The 17,768-nt window shown below is 31.5% G+C and overlaps 1 protein-coding gene across 2 annotated transcripts in view; it reads left to right on the forward strand.

Annotated features, from left to right (window-relative positions):
- LOC149565127 (SNF1-related protein kinase regulatory subunit gamma-like PV42a) overlaps positions 1 to 2,910 on the forward strand; it is a 96,334-nt gene extending 93,424 nt beyond the window's left edge. For both annotated transcript variants that reach the window (XM_089818676.1, XM_089818675.1), the window contains exons 3-4: positions 1,507 to 1,649; positions 1,861 to 2,910. In XM_089818676.1, coding sequence (XP_089674802.1) covers positions 1,507 to 1,649; positions 1,861 to 2,524 — 807 coding nt within the window. In that variant the 3' untranslated portion in view covers positions 2,525 to 2,910. The remainder of the gene's footprint in view (positions 1 to 1,506; positions 1,650 to 1,860) is intronic.
- The last annotated feature ends 14,858 nt before the right edge of the window (positions 2,911 to 17,768 follow it).

Consider the following 17,768-nt stretch of genomic DNA (forward strand, 5'->3'; position numbering starts at 1 on the left):
TTTTTTGTATTATTATATTCAAGTGTATAACTGAAGCTCTCCTTCCCTAGTACACCTGAATTGGAGGCAAAATATTCTTTGTGTGCTGGCCATCATTGAGCCAACTTGACCTATGAATCTAGTTCCCCAAACTGGGCAGTTAAGGTATTAGTCCTTCCCATTCAGGCAGTTCCAAACAGTTTACTATCAAAGTCTTTTTCTCAGTTTTAACAAATGAGTCCCTCAAATTAGGGCATTCCAAACAGCGAACTGCTAAAGCCTTTTCTCGATTGATGCAATCCAAAATAGTTAGTTAACTACACATTCACCTTTATTCTGCTGCTGCAATTCCAACTATGCCACTCCTATGTTGACAGTACTAAATAGCTGTGTATCAGAGAAATAATCCCCACACCATGGGTGTCTTAAAAGGGTACATTGCATATATATTGACCTTATGATCCTTTTCTTAAGTTGAGGCATATTATGACTGACACTTAAGTTACTGTATCCTGAGCTGCCTCAACCAAATGTCTATAGGGAAAATACAAAAGGTGAATTGGAAGCTCATATGCATATGCGTGATTCTTTCTTCTTTGTGAAAACTTGAAGCTTTCAGCAAGAGAAAACCCTGGCACAAAAATCCCAAGAGAATTGGTTTCAATGCGATTTTTAGGTGGAATTACACATGTTTTACACAAGTACGAAATGATTGAATACTAAATAGTATATCAGAGGTTTTTAGTCAAAAGATAAATTATTAATTCTATCTGAATTTACCAGTGAAAGATATATTCTAGTTTTTGCATTTTCAGTGCTATCATAAGGGACAATCAATTGATAAGAATTGGAAGGCAAAGGGAGAGAATTTGCTATTGTTTTCTGGTTGAACATGAAAGTTGTTTTCTCCAAAGTGGGAGATGTCTTATTTCTCTCAAGCTCATCTGCATGCAAAGCATTTGACAAAATGTTTGATCATAGAACTTCGTGAACTTTGCAAAAATTTAGCAGATAAAATTTGATCACGGTATTCTTTAGCATGTTACGGTCTTTAGAAAGAATGGTAGCTTGATTTTAAGGCAAATAATTAAAGCTAGCAAAGACAATTAGAGCTCCAACATAGATATTCATTTTATGATTTTAAAAATTAAGTTACTAATTTTAAGGGAAAAGGCATAGTATGGTAATTATAACTTTTCCAGTGTTTGATCATTTATAAGAGAAAATTCAACCATAGTAGTGTCAAGCCTCCTAATTATCAAAATTCTATCAGGACATGAGACAAATAAACATAACAATGTTGGGGCAAGAAATTGTATGTAGATGATATGTCCTTCGTGAAAGTGACTCCTTGCTTGGCCTTGTTGGTGAACTTAACTACATCTATCACTTTTAATAGAACATTTGAATAGGAATTGTGATCAAAGAAATTGTAGGCAGATGCTAACAATTTGGTATAGACTGATCGTAAGAAGTGGCGCATGAACCAAGTCCATATGCTAATCATTAATAATTGACTGAAAGCAGGGAATAGTTTCAATCTTTGATGTTGTGCTGCATATTGGGGAGAATTTGGGCGATGCTGAGAATTCCCTACAAACTCCTGTTGCAAATATAATTGGTCAGACAAATGAAAGCAGATTACTCTGGACAGTTGACCCAAATACAAAGTATTTTGTTTTCTACTTCTCTTATTTGGTGTACTTAAATTTCATTTGCAAGTCTCGGAATATACATATGTAAAATCATTGAACTCAACCCAATGGCATGTACATTTAGATTCCAATTGTTAGAAATTTCCGCAAAGGACATTTAAGACTGCTGTTTTCATTGACTCGACTAAACATGAAATGTTATTTTCGGTGTTGTCCCAAACTGCAGGCTAATTGATGCAATGCAATTCCTATGCAAAGGAGTGCACAGATTTCTAGTTCCAGTTCAAGTACATCATGAGACACCATATCCTCATGAAACAACTCAACATCGTCTTCTTACACAAACAGATGTGGTAGGTTTCCTGCTACTTCATTTGGATGAAATGGGACCGTGTGTAACGAGATCAGTATCAGAGTTAGGTCTCCTCGATCCCAACTTGGTTGCATTGGCTGTCCCATCTAACATGATACTGATGACAGCATTGCGCTTGATGCATCACAAGCCTGTTTTCAGTTCTTTTGCAGTTATAGAACCACAAGAAGAAGAAGCATGCTCAGATACATATCCAAGTTCGGGTAGTGGAGGCAAGCTTGTGGGGAGTCTATCAGCAACTCATTTTCGAGGAATGGGATACAAGGACATAAAAATGTTGACACCAGAAATGACAATTTCAGAGTTTTTTAAGATGTTAGCATCTAAGGATCTCACTAGACCTCTTGTGACAGTCCGCCCAAACGCTCCCTTGACAAGTGTCATGGGAGCTGCAATTACAAATAAAGTCCACCGGGTTTGGGTAACTGATGATAATGGATGGCTTATGGGTGTTGTCAGCTTTTCAGACATCATTGGTGCTGTCAGAAGATCCCCCACCAGCTTTGTTGAACGCTGACAAAAACACACAACATTAAGAATAGCCTGCTTGCTTTCTTGGCTTCATAGATACAGTTATAATTTGATATATATGTTTTATGATTATGAACTACAGGAAATCAAATCTTCAATCTGCATGTTAATATGGTGTAATAAAATAATTCTCACCATGCGTTATCATCCATGTTACCTATGCGTATGGAACGAGTTCTTTAATTTGTTTCTGTAAATATAAGTAAATTTCACTAACGGAGAGATCGATTTGTTTTGGAGATGTTTCCACTGATTTCAATCAGGGGAGATGTCTGCATTTGCTTTTGACGGCTGTTGATTCTCAGTTATAACTTAATCAGCACTTTAAATTTTTATTTTATGAATTCTATCTACTTATTCTTTTGTGCCCAATTTGGTTTGGAATCAAATTGGTTCTTTTGTGCATAATCTTCTAATAATTGTCTATTCAGCCTTTTCACGAGTCATTGAACCAGGGTTATAGTTGAGGATTCATTGACTGGTGATTCTCATTTGAAGGTTAAGACTGTAAGTCTTCAAATAACAATGAAGAAATAAAAAAGGTTTGTACGAGAAAAATACATGTCAAATAATTTAACCCCACAGAAGATCATGAAGAAAAAACATGTATATGAACAAATATTAAATTGCAATGCAAAAATGTTTATAGCTCAATTAAGGACTAGCTTTTCTCATTTGAAATGAGATGTGAAATAGGGAGATCGTTGATAGAAAAGGAAGATTGGGAAAAATGGATGTACCCGTTCTTCAACATAGATGATGTAAAGACAGATCGTGTGGCATCCATTTTAGAAATGTAGGTGGGCAATGTCAGTTCTTTATTTGAAGAAAAACAGTTAGAAGAGCAACAAAATTATTAAAATATTCCTTTCATTCATTCATTACACGGGAAAAGAACTTAGTCAAAACCCTTTTTTCTTGAACTAGAAACACCTTTGAACTTAAATTTTGTTGTTTAGTTTTGGGCAAACGTGTAATTTCATATGGTATACAGATAGCTTTTGGTTTTTTTTTAATATAATAAAAAATAAATAAGTTGTTATATCTACGTTTACCTTATAAAAATAGGTATATAAAACTAAAATGACTTTGGAATTTATGACTATGAATTATTGTTGTACTAGTGCACTTTTTTGTTTATTTAAATGTCAAAATACAAGCTAAATTTGTGTATGTTTTTGTGTAGCACATTTTAGGGTCTCCCAAGTACATTAAGGGCCTTTGGACCCAATTTACAACACAAGATGTAAAAATATTTTTAAAGAGAAAATCAGGAAGACTAGAGAGAGTAGAGAGATTATTTTTAAAGAGAAAATCAGGAAGACTAGAGAGAGTAGAGAGAGTAGAAAATATTATGTGCACAAAATTCCAATGCATATGTTGATCTTGTATTCATTTTGAAAGAATTCAAGAATGTTTTTGTTTTATTATTAGTGAACTGTACTAGTTGAATTAGAAATCTTCATTATGCATACAAATTAAATTGAAAAAAAATTAAAATAGTTTACAAATTATATATGTTTGTTAGGAATAATTGGTAGAAACCATTTTAATTATTGATAAATTTTATTCATTTATTTCTTAAAAAATATATAAGTTAAAGGATATATTAATCTTAAAAGCCAAATGTATATATTTATATTCATATTTTAATTGTATTTTCTTTTAATATATGTTAATTGTGTTTTAGTTTTTATTATATTTATGTTAGTGGTGTTTTAATTTTTAATAGTTTTCAATTTGAACTTTTTTTAATAAGCAATAATTTTTAATTTAAACTATTTTTTAATAAGCAATTTAATCTCGTGCTTAAGATATATAATCAAAATTGAAAATTATAATTTTGCATTGAGAAGTTACAAGTTTGATAATTGGAGAGCACAAAAAATCTAATTGTTTGCTAGTATAAAATCATTCTTAACCATCTTAGCATAGGAATATTGAAGACCTAACTCAACTATTCCTTTATAGATTTGTTCCCTTTGTTAGAGGAACTTAATATCATTTGATGTGAATGCTTTGAAATGGAAGATCTTTTTCTCTTAATTTATATTCATTTATGTTTTTGGGATTAAGTGATGTCCTTTTTTGACAATCCATATTAAGTATAATCTAACTATTTTTGGATTTGATTGTATAAAATCTTTTGCATCAACTATTTTGGATCACATTTGGCAATCTATCATTAGAAAATTAGAAAGCAAACAAAATGAAAGATGACCAAACAATAGACCTAAAGAATTAAAAAGGGAGAAAAATAAGACACCAAAACAAACCCAGAAAGTAAAAAAATATATTATAAAAAATAGCCTACTCACACTCAATATCAAGGTGAGCTAACAAAAAACATTTTTAAGTTAGCCAATTTCTTCATGGCCATGGGAGGTAAAAGCAATATATTCATTATTAGATCATTTTGGTTAAGTCAAGTCATGCCATGAAGTTGGGAAATAAAAAAATTTGGTCAATTCTACACCCAAATTGGCAAATGTAATTTGTTGTTAGGTTCACCTCTATATGTATACAATATGCTATAGTTGCTTAAAAAAATTGGTTGAACCCAAAACTTAAGTTTCCAACTAGTAACTTGTTCTCTAGCAATTGCATTATTCATAATTTGTGAATCTCAATTGGATGATACAAAGTCCTCAATATTAGTAGCTTCCCCAATGGAACAATACAAAATCCATTTACAACTTCCTTTCCCATAATGAATTATGCATTCAATGCCAGCAACTTTGGGATTTCCTTTCGTAGCCTCATCGAAGTTTAGTTTCTGCATAAGTAGTAATCCATTTTACCTCACATTTCTTATTTGATTTTTAGGTGATACTGTGTGTTTTAGCATTATAATTTGTATTTATTTTCTCTCTTTTAAAACTCATTTACTTATATTTTCTTATTACTTTTGGTGAACTTTTATTTTCTCTTTTTTTACAGTTATTAATTTGATTTCTCGTTCTTACACTTTTTTCTTTGTCTTGTCTTGTTTCTCGATCATTCCCTCCCTTATCATTCACCACTTGCCTCTCCTTCTCTTTCTTTTAAGGCTTTCCCCTTCTTTCTAACTTTCCATATTTATTAGTTGATCACTTTTCATAATTTTTTTTGTCTAAAATCCTAATGATAGATCAAAGTGTGATTCAAAACATTGATGTATAATAATCTTACACAATATGAATCCATAAACAATTGGGGCCTATTTGGTTGTTGGCATTAGCAAATGTTGCATTTATCTTATACCTAGAATTGGTTAGATGTTGGATTTGTTAATTGGAATCGGGGTTTGGAAAAATAGTTTGATCCATATAGTTCACTTGAAATTTGACAGGGAAGATGTTTTTTCTTCGTTTGACTCTACAAAACTAAAATTGGAATTTGAATTGGAATTGGGCATGGTGGAGATGAAATCTGTGGATGCATCTCATAATAAATTTGTTGATGCTCCAAATTTTGAAGAATTTTGCAAATATTTTGTTTGAATTCCACTCTAATGTGTGAATTTCTTATCCATAATACTCAAAAAACTAGACATCAAATTATGAAAACAACAACACCTACTACTACCAATATTTTAATCAAGGAAAGATAAGCTTCTTCTTGTGGCAAGCCTATTATTTGAATGATTGAGGTTGACGATTGGCTACAATTGATTCAGTTCGAATCGGATCAAGCCACTAAGTTGGTTGTTTAAGTGAAAGGAATATGCATAATTAGATCATAATCTGATGTTATTACCAGAGCAATGACAACATCTCATATAACTAGGGTGAGAATGTTAGTACAATAAACGATACCTGGACATATCTTCTCTGCTTTTACTTTCACATCATCAATTATATTGAATCTGCGTAGGCTTTAGTTTGGAATTGCTTCTTTTTCTATTGTGCTTTTTGTTGTGGAATTCAAAAGCATTGATCCATCACAACCCTAATCAAGCCACAACATTAGTTTAGCGAGACCCAAGAGCATGGATCCAATTAACTAGTTTGACAGAATATCAATCTACACAAGATAGGGAAGCCATTTGCCTGTAACTCCTCTCCAACTAGTGGCATCAAAGCTAGGTTACAAGTTCCAACCCCATGTGTGTCCTGAGGGAAGGATTTTTGCAAAGGCTAGTTGAGTGATGGTTCACTTGGTCTCGCTCAATATATATACATCGGTTGGTAACAAGGGTTTAACCACCTCTTGTGTACTATAAGTTGAGTGGTTGTATGGGGCATTAACATATTGGTCTTTTGGTGCAATAGCAACTCCACTCTAACAACATCTAAATGAACTACAATCTACAAATGAGGCAACATGCGAACCACCATTTGATCAACATAGATCAATGACTCGAGATTTACTTTGAGTTGATTTGGAGAATGCTCGCCCCTTTTTACAAATTCTCCCTAAAAAGAAGACATGTGTCCACTATTATATATTAAATGTTGATGATAATTTAATATCATCATAAGAAGTGTCACTTAGCGGCTAACTACTTGTCTTTAGTAGATGCAATAGTTTATTTAATAATTATTATGATAAGTATTAAATATATCAATATTTTTATAATAGTAATATTTTCATTATTATTATTTCAGTCTTGTAATAAAACTAAGTACTTAGTTAATATATTTTAATTATAATTATAATATTTTGTAATAAATGGATGCTTGAAAAAAAAAATTTCATAGGCTACATACTATTTTAATGACAAGTTATTGATATGTTTTATCTAGACCAATTAAAATCGAGTATTTTTATATGTCAATTATTTTTCTAGATTTTCCAAAGTATACATGTGCAATATAACTGTAATATACATCTAATTTCTAAAATTGAAATATGTTAATTAATGTTTAATTAAATTAAATAAAGTCTAAACATAAATATTCAATATGGAATTATTTTTAAAAATAAGATTTAACTTTGTAGTATTTATTTAATTTTTTGATCTAATTATTGAATTTTTACCTTCTAATAATATCATTCCTACTCTACCTATTTAAATATATGATAATATAATATTATAATTATAATCAACCAAATTTGATCCTCTATAAATATTACCCAAAAAATCATGTTCTATTATATCTCATTAAATTATGTTTAGTATTATAGTTACAACATAATTAGACCTAAGACACGCGCTTGCCACTATGTAGCACTTGATTTTATTTTTTAAATTAACGTAATAAAAAATCATTTGAATTATCCTTAATTTGAACAAACTCAATAGTTTTCATATCATGTATTTCATTTGACACATATCATATTAGGTTTTCATACTCCTCTGAAAGGTGACATCATATTTGATACATATCATATATAATTAAGATTAATTATAATTGTGGGGTCTATTGTCTATTAAAAAATTTGGTATCGAGGCACGACAACAATTAGATCACAATAAATCAACCATGTTAAGTGTATTTTAGGTACTAAAAACCAAAAGTATGCAAAACACTTATAAAATCATGACATGTGTCCAATGTCACTAATCATTAACGATGATGATGTGTAATAAGTAGCATGGCAAATATCATAGGGACACACAATATCTACATGAACTATGGTCTATAAATAAGGTGACACACCTATTGTCATTTGATCAACATAGATCAATGACCTGAGATGTATTTCAAGCTTATTTGGAGAGTACTCAACTTTTTTTGCAAATGCCCTTAAAAATAACATGTATGGCCATGCCTTCGAATATAAGTCTTAGAAAGGTAGAAATAAAGGTTACTGTCAAATATATTGCATGTTATTGTCTACAAGACTACATGTTGTATTTACTAACAAAAAATAATATCCAATACGTCTCATAGTAACAAAAATTAAAATCTTCCGTTTGTGTAAAGTTGTGTTTTCATTGTTCAGTCTAAGTGTTTTAGTTCTATCTAGTCAAAGTATTGGATATTCAAAAAAGGGTTGTGGTTTACGGTTTCTAGATTAAGGAATGCAACACAGTCGCTCAGCTCTTTGCCTACTTTTAGTCTTATAATTCTCAAATTTAGTTTACTGGTAAAATCTTAAACACCACTGTGCACCTTTTTAATTTTTTAATTCTCACCACATGGTTTAATATACTATAGATTGTAGAATTTAGGGTTTAATTTTAATCCTACATGTAAGCCTAAATTGTTACATATTAGCCAACTTGCTAAGTAAACTAATAAAATTACTTTCAATTTTTAAACAAGTGCAACTACATGATGGCCAAAACAAATTAGGATTTAATTTTTAATTGCACATATAAATTGTGATTTGTAACTATGTATAGTTATTTGAATTTTTTTAATGAGTACATAGCATGATGAAAAATGCATACAAGAGGGATACAACACAAAAATAGGGGAAAAATTAATAAACTTCCTAAAACTAGTTAAAACACCAAGTTTTACTAATGAATTCCATAATATTTATGATCTTGTTGTCTATTGGAAAAAGAGTATTATGGAAATTAAAGTAGGTTTTCACTTGAAAATAAGTGGAAAGATCCACTCCAGGAGATAAAATTTTGTCCATATAACATCATGATAGGGTTGCATTATAATACCCATTTTTTTGGTATCATTGTATATTTCTCTATTAAACCCTATCAGGCACTTTAGTGTGTATGCTAGCTTTTAGTGATATTTAAAATGCAATGATATGTTTAGTAATGCATTATATTAGTTAGTAATGGTTACTTACTTGCAAGGATGATGATTTAATTGCCCAACCCTAACTATTGTCTTGAGAAGGAATACATGTATTTGACTACCTACACTTTTTCAAACCTGTGAGTTATCTTTGTGCATGTTGTTTGATTTTGAACTTTGGTTGGTTTTGCTTATGTTGTATTTATGAGAATTTAGTGATGTGATTTATTTGGTAAATGATTTAATTATGTCATTTAGATAATCATATGTTGTTGGAATTATTAACTATTATTTGATTAAAAATAAATTAAAATACAATGGTATTCAATTAATTGTAAATTAATTAAATATGCCCTTCAATTTAAAAGACTTGATTTAATAATCTTATTTGAAAATTGGATCAAGAGTAAAATTAAAATAATAAAGATGACATGTCATTTTATCATAACTGCTTAATTAATAATAATAAAATTAGAATTGCACATAATTACTGGGCTTTAATTATTATTATTAATTTAATTAATTTCATATTTTAAAAAGTGTTTTGCACAAATAAATAAAGTGGAGAAAAGAAAAGAAAAAAATATTTTAATTCAAAAGTGCATTAAGTGTGCATGAAAGTGTTGGAAATGATTGAAAAGTTCATGAATAAAGAATAATGGAACTAGTAAAGAATGTTTTCAATCATTGTTTTGTCATTGATGTCAAACTTGCTACTTGCAGGAATGACAATTGCTTTAGTGATCCAAATACTATCAGTTGGTTGATTGACAAGGAGGTGGCAATCAATAAGATGTAACTAGAGTACCTAGAGAAAGGTTGAAGTTATGATATTGTAATGAAGTATAAGGATCAGCTAAGCCATTGATGAAATAGTGTATTGATGACACACTCTAAGACACAAAAGATGGACACATGATGTAAGGATTAACTAAGTTCTAGTTAGTGCCGAACAGATTCTCAGTTGAAGCCGAGCAAGTTCAATTTTAGTGTGTGTCGAGTAGTCTTTAGGTGCCGAGCAGTCTTCAGGTGTCGAGCAAGAAACAGGTGTCGAGTGAAGATACAGGTACCGAGCAAGATACAAGTGCTGAGTAACACAAAAGAAGCCGAGCATTAGTAAATCAATAACATCGAGTTGCTGCATTATTTTGAAAATCAAAGATTTGCCAGATCTCAGCCAACATGGTAGTTATTTAGAATTTTGTGAATCAGATAGAAGATAAGAATAATGAGTTGGTGGCACAGAACACTATGCAAAATATTTTTGGCGAATACAATTGGATTCTAGACGAAGTTTCTAGATAAGAGCAAGATATGGGAAAGATACATTGTATCCTACCTAATCTATTTAAACCCTAAAGTTGGAGAAGGAAAATCGAGCAGGAAAGGTATCCCAGATTTCTATTTAAGGAGTCATAAGGTCACGAAGCAATGAGATGGAAAAGCATGAAAGCATGAAGTGCTGAAGAAGGTGCTAAGGTGGAAGAGAGCACAGATACTCTACTTCGATAGGTGACCATAGATATGATTGCATTGGTATGATGAGCAAGAAGACTCAAGGTGACGAAGCTTGAGATGACAAACTGTCAGAGTTGCACTGATTAAAGCCAAGCAAAGGATTGAACTGAAGTGTGATCTGTAATCTGCAAGATATGTTGTAAGTTGTATCAGATCAAAAGCCATTATTGTTACTCTCTAGCAATTGTAACAATTAGAATAAATCCTGTGGACTTAGGTTGGTTTAGCCATGTTGTAAATCCTTTAACAGGGTGACATTCCAAGTGAATGTTCCAAAGTCCTTTGACCAAGCCCATTCCTAACAGTATGGTGAAATCCTCTAACAAGGTCACATTTAACAATGTGTTGTAGCCTTTAACAGGGCAGACCATCAGAAGTGGTTGAAATCAATTGAGCAATTATTTTGTGGGTATCATCCCCACTCCAGTTTTACCTTCTTATTCCTAGAGGGTTTCTGGGTTATCAAATTCTTAGTGTTATGGTGTGATGCATGCTTACTTTTCATGATTGTTTAATGTTCACTTGCATGCATGATAATATCAGTTATGTGCCATTAAGGATTTGTAGAAAAAGTTGCATTGGACATCATTGGACCTTGAATAACTGATTCACCCCCCCCCCGCCCCCAACTCTCAGTTATTCTAAAGAATTATAACAGAAAGATTTAATAAATTAAGTTATTTAATAGACATTGGGATGTTATCAATAGGGACTTATTAGTAGCTATTGAAGAATCTAGGCAAATAAAGGTCATGCTAAAGTATTTCAATATTGCAAATATTGATATCATTCCAAAAATGTAGAACCCTGAGACATTTGTAGATTTTCATCCAATTTCTTTGTGTGATGCAGTGTATAAAATATTTACCAAAACTATCGATATGAGGCTACAACAACTTATCCCACGTATAGTATTTTGTGAGAAAGGGGGTTTTGTGTCAAGAAGAGAAATGGTGGGGGTTGCAATTGTAGCTCATAAGACTCTTCATTCTATTCATGAGAAAAACTCGCCTAATTTTGTCGTAAATTTTGATATGATGAAGGCCTATGATATAGTTAATTGGTGTTATCTTTTTAAGGTGATATGAAAGTTGTGTTTTTCAGAAGGATGGTGTAATCGAACTAAGGCTTGTATTTCGGGGGCTTCATTTTCAATTTTTATTAATGGTACCTTGGTGGGATTTTTTCAATTGTCACAAGGTGTGAGGCATGGTGATCCTTTATCTTTTTTCCTCTTCATCATCATGGCTATAGCATTGAGTCAGAATATTCAGGTTAAGCATGCCCTTGGTCTTTGGAAGGGAGTTCGAATTGTTGATACATCCGCTAATATGCATTCTTTATTTGTTGATGATACTCTATTATTTGGTGAAGCATCCCTTCAAGAAGCTTTTTGTATTAAAGGAACTCTGGATTTGTATATGACGTCCCAGGTCAAAAAATAAATTTGCTGAAATTAAGGATTTTCTTATTGAACATGGATAAAATGGTGACTACTTGGATTGTAAAGATATTAGACTTTCCAGTTGATAAGTTTCTAACATCTTATTTAGGGTTACCTTTCTTTACTGGTGCTAATAAGGCTTGTTAGTGGTCAGCTATAATTAATAGAATTAAAGCTAGATTTTTAGTTTGGAAAGCTAGATGGTTATCACTTGCTAGTAGGATTCTTTTGGTAAAAGTGGTTTTATTTGTAGTACTGAATTATTATATAGGAATTATTAAAGCTCCATCCTCGATTGTAAAGCAAATAGAACAATTGATTAAAGATTTTGTGGGAAGGTAATTTGACAAATGAGAAAAATATTATGTTAGTATCATGGCAACATATGGCACAAACTAAAGATATTGGAGCCTGGGTAGGTGTTAATGATCTACATTTCATAAATAAAGCTTTTGGGACAAAACTAGTTTAGTAGATGTATGTGAACCCAAAAAAGAAATGGTGTATAATCATGTAGCAAAAGTACCTTGATATTTTGTATACTAAATGTATTCTCACTATTCTGAACCCACCTCAAGGATCAGTTGTTTGGAATTTCATGTTGTATTATAGAAATTTGATCTGGAAGTATATTTCTTGGGTAGTTCATAGGGTTGATATAGTAAATCTTTCGAATAATTCTTGGCAAGGCTTCCCTCCCTTAGCAACTACTATTTATGATATTGTTGTGATTGGGGTTTCTTCACAAAGTTGGGGTACTAATCTTATTGACTATGTTATGTTTGTTGGTATTTTTGTAGAGAAAGTTTATTGGAAAGACCCTGAGGAGTTGTCTCTTTTAGTTGATAAAAAAGAGATCCTTTTGAAAATTTTGAATGAAAGGGAAGTCTTTTTGTTGGATTCAAAAGATTCACTTGTTTAGGTTTCGACTACAGATGAACAATATTGAATTAAGGAAGGGTGTTCAACTTTGCATTGAATTCACAACTCCAATCCTATGAATTAAACCTTTAGCTTTTGCTGGAATAAATATGTTCTTCCCAAGGCTGGCTATTTTATCTAGCTTGCATTATGTAAAAAGATCCTTACCAATCAAAGGTTGGTCAAGTTGTCCATTGCTCCTCTATTTATCTATGTTTTGTGTGGTGAGGGTTTTGAAAATTTTGATCATTATCTTTTAAATTGTTCCTTTTTCAATTGTCTTAAACAACTAAATATAGTATGCCTCTACCAAATACATTGTGGGACTTGTTTGAGTCTTGGCTAATTTTATTTTTGTCTTCATTATTCAATTGTATTTGAAAAAGTATTCCAACTATTGTACTATGGGCTATTTGGTGGGAGCAGAATAAGCATATTTTTTGAAAAGAATACAATGATGTTGGTATAGTAACTGAGGGTATTGAAAGTTTAGTTGTAGAAGTTGTTAATGCTAATTTAAGATGTGTAAAGTGGATATTTATATGTGAAGTGTAATTTCCGCTTCTCAAAATGGGATGGGTTTGATTGCTAGAAATTAGAGGGAGGGATTTTTTCCCTTTGGGTTAATTCCACAATGGAATATTGCAGCATCAAAGGATAGGAAAACTATGAAATAGATTCCCCTAAGTGAGGACTTTGTTAACATAAAATTTGATGGGGCATTGAGAGGAAACTAGGGGTTGATAGGAACTGGTATTATATGTGTGATTGTCGAGGAGTAGTGTGTCCCCTTTAGACATCTCCTCTATTGTCTGGGACTAATAAGTTTGCTGAAGCAATTGCTTTGTTGCAGGGTTTAAGACTTGCCAAGAAAGGAGGTTTTAGTAATGTTCATATTAAAGGAGATTCCTCAATCATTGTCAATGCATTCATTTCTCGATCTGTGCATAAATGGAAATTGGTTTATATTTTGCGGCAGGTGTGGAAACTATTGAATTCTTTTCAGAATTATCCTATTTTTCATAGTTTGCATTAAAGTAATCATGTTGTGAATTTGCTAGCCAACTAGCATTGTGATGAATTACAACTTGAGTCGTTATATCCCATGGACTTTATAAAAATGAACAATAATCTTAGTGATTTGATTAAAATGGAAATGTCTAAGTATTCTTCGCATTCAAGTTCATCATAGTTGTGGGGATTATGTAGGGGCTCATTGGTTGATCATGATGTGTGGCCTTTGAATTCAACTATTGTTTGGGAGCTTGACTATGAGCACTCTAGGTTTTATTCCATTTTGATGGTTTTTATTTTCAGGTGTTATGATTATCATGGACTTTTGTTCTGGATGTTCATCTGATTCATTTTTTGGGCATCCTTGGTTGTTTCTCATCTTCCTATTCAGTTATTTTTATAACCTTTCTCTTTTGTACTTCAATGAGAAAGAAGGGTTTTCTTTCTAGTTCTTTTCCCATGGACCTATCAAACTAGTTATATAATAATAAAATATTTAATGGCTCTGTCAATTTTTTGTTTTAAAAAATTAAGTTATTTAATATTTGTAATTAAAGTGAGTTTTTTTTGTTTGTAAACTTAGAGGTTAGAAACTGTAAATAGGGTTAGGGCTCTTTATTAGAGGTTTTTTGGTCATTTGAGCACACACTGGTTTTGGAAGGGCAGTGTGGAAATTAAAGTTAAAGAATTGTTGAAAGCTTAGGAGTATTTGGATTGCATGTATTCACCAAATTGTTCAGAATTTCAGCTATCAAATTGAGGTAGGGTTTCAGAGCCCCTTTGTGAAAATTATTTTGGAATATTTTTCTACCTCATATCTACCATGTTACTAAAATTTATGGAACAATTCTTATTTATAATTTTTAAATGGAATTTGAAACATGTATTGATTGGAAACCTCTATGAGATCTAAATGATAGAATTCTACTATGAATTTTTTATCAAAAACTTAAATCTGAGCAACCAGTAGAAAAATCAACATTAAACTTTAGAGAAAAATGACTATTATCAGCTAAGGTGTGACAGATAATTATTTTAAAAACTTCAACATAAACCCTCGTAAAGATTCATCAACCAAAACTCATATTCGTCTTTGATTTAGACATAATTTGTTGTTTGAAAATCTTTCCGAAAAACAAATACATTCAAGATAGAAAACTTATAATATACATAAGTATATTATGCTTGTATGTTTTAAAATATCTTAGACATGTGAAAATAATAATTGCATGCTTATTAGGCAAGAGATTACAATGCAAGGTAAATTGTGAGCCTCTCATCAGACATGTCTTGAGTTCAAATCTACTCAACATTAACACATAATAATATTTAATCTTAACAATAATAATAAATGAATAATAAATAATCTAGGCTTTGGTTGATTACCCATCAAAAAAAAATTGCATGCTTATTTTTATTTAAAAAGATATCATTCAATTTTTGGATTTCCAAAAAAAAATTTATTAATTTCATAAATTTAAAATAAAATAAAATATATATTCTTATTTATTTATTTCAAAAATTAAAATAATAATAATAATAATTTATTTATTTCAAAAAAAAAAAATTAAAATACTACTTTTTTTTTCTTATATGTGAGTTTTAATATTAATGTTTTCTAAAGTCTAGTTAAACTCTTAGTTGGACATAACCTATTATATAATTATTAATGTAAATGTAATTATAAGTTAATAAATATATATTTGCCATTTAGTTATATTTTAAGAGAAGTTGTGGTGTTCACTATACAATCACCTAGTTACAAATATATGATATTATGAGAGAAATTATAAATAATTTAAATAAAATTGCAATTTCAAGTTTAAGCTTTGTTTTTTTGTCAGTAATTAACATTAGCTTTATATTAATAGAAAAAAAGAGTATGTACATTCGACATTACCATATTGGCAAATCTTCAAAAAAAACTCATGACTAAGGCCCTTCAAACATCATAGAAACAAAATAAAGACTGCACAACAGGGCCATCTCTAACCCCACCTTGATCTCTACCAAAACAACTAGACACATCAATTGTACACCCCCATGGGTGAGAATTACAAATTGGCCATTTGTGACTTGAAGTAAACAATATTAGAAATTCTCCCCCTAAAATGATGGTCGCCCAATATATGGCTCATGTGAAATTATTTAGGTTTTAATTGAATCCCTCCTCACTCACAATAAAAGTCACATTATTCAAGGTCAAGATCACTAGGGGATATCATTGGATAATACTCAAGTATTTCAAATTTATCCTCTAAGGATCCTACCACCCTAATACTTGATAATTTATCAACCAACATATTTGCCTCCCTTAAAACATGTGATACCCTAAAATCATCCATGCTTGATAGAAGAGTCCTTATATGCTTCACGTACTTATCCAAGTACCAGGTATCAAGTTCTCCTTTCATGGTGTCATTTATCAAAATCAACATGTCTCTCCAAATGTAATCTCAAAATCCTAGAATTTCTTAAGTATCAATCCCTATTGATTGAATCTCTCAAAAATGAAATCCCAAACATTCCTTGAAAAGTTACAATGTAGAAACATGTGGTCTAGAGTTTCTTCTTCGTTATAGCAGAGAGCACATTTTAATGGACTTGTTATTCCCATTTTATTTAACCTATATCCTGATCTTATCCTAGATTGCCGAACCAACCACAAGAATGCTCATTTGAGTAGACATGTCTCACTCCAACAAAGTGTATTTTCTCATTCTATTTTGGCATGACATGTATCAAGTAGTTGATATCTAATCTTAGCTGAATATTGACCACTTTTGATCTTGCACCATCTCAAAGTATCCTCATTTTGAGAGCCAATTATACACCTTTTTTGGAAGATTCCATTCAAGAACTCTTGTCTATCCTCGGAGATATTCAAGTTTGAAGGGTCCTTCCATTTCATTGGTTATCCTAGCACAAAAGAAGAGTGATCCACAAAATCCAAAACACGATCACCCTATGCAGTCTGAGTTGCATTAATTACTTCCTCTAGAATGTTAGCCTCTGATAGTGTCATCTCCCCCTTCCAAGAATCAAACCAGAATTTGGCTTTTGCCCCATTCACAATATGCCATTTAAGATGCTTTGTAATTAGATTTTTGCAACTCATTAGAAAGTTCTATACTGCAGAATCTTGAGGTGAATTAGAAATTTCTCTCATCCTCCATGTTGTCCAAGTATTTTGATAGAAAAATGTGTACCCATCACTGATTTGGTTGGGAGTACATTTTCCATACCAACTTGGCACCAAGAGCCATGCTCGTGAGTTTCCAGTCTCTAATCCCCACTCCCCCATGTCCCTTGGGTTGATAGACTTTTTCCTAGGAAACTAATGAAAATCTATCATGACCTTTGTTTCCACTCCACAAGAATTTTCTCATTTTTTTTATGAATAGTGTTGATTAATTAATTGGGTATTTTGAAATGTGACATCAAATAAATAAGGAGAACAGATATTATTGTTTTTAACCTGAGAATACAATCTGCTAAAGTCAACCACCTTCCTTTCCATCTGTCCATTCTGCTGATACATTTTTCAATTAGCTCCTACCAGTAGTCCTTTTTTGCAACACCCCCAAAAACTTCCCAAGGAATTTCCCAAACCTAACTCCAAAGCTCTTTGTGATTTCTTGTTGTGTAATCTCTTCTATATTCATGAAAAAAAAAATGGATTCGTTCCAATTTACTAC

Source organism: Cupressus sempervirens, chromosome 3 (genome assembly GCF_028749045.1).
Source record: "Cupressus sempervirens isolate cs-2001-9-10 chromosome 3, ASM2874904v1, whole genome shotgun sequence".
Classification (NCBI taxonomy): domain Eukaryota; kingdom Viridiplantae; phylum Streptophyta; class Pinopsida; order Cupressales; family Cupressaceae; genus Cupressus; species Cupressus sempervirens.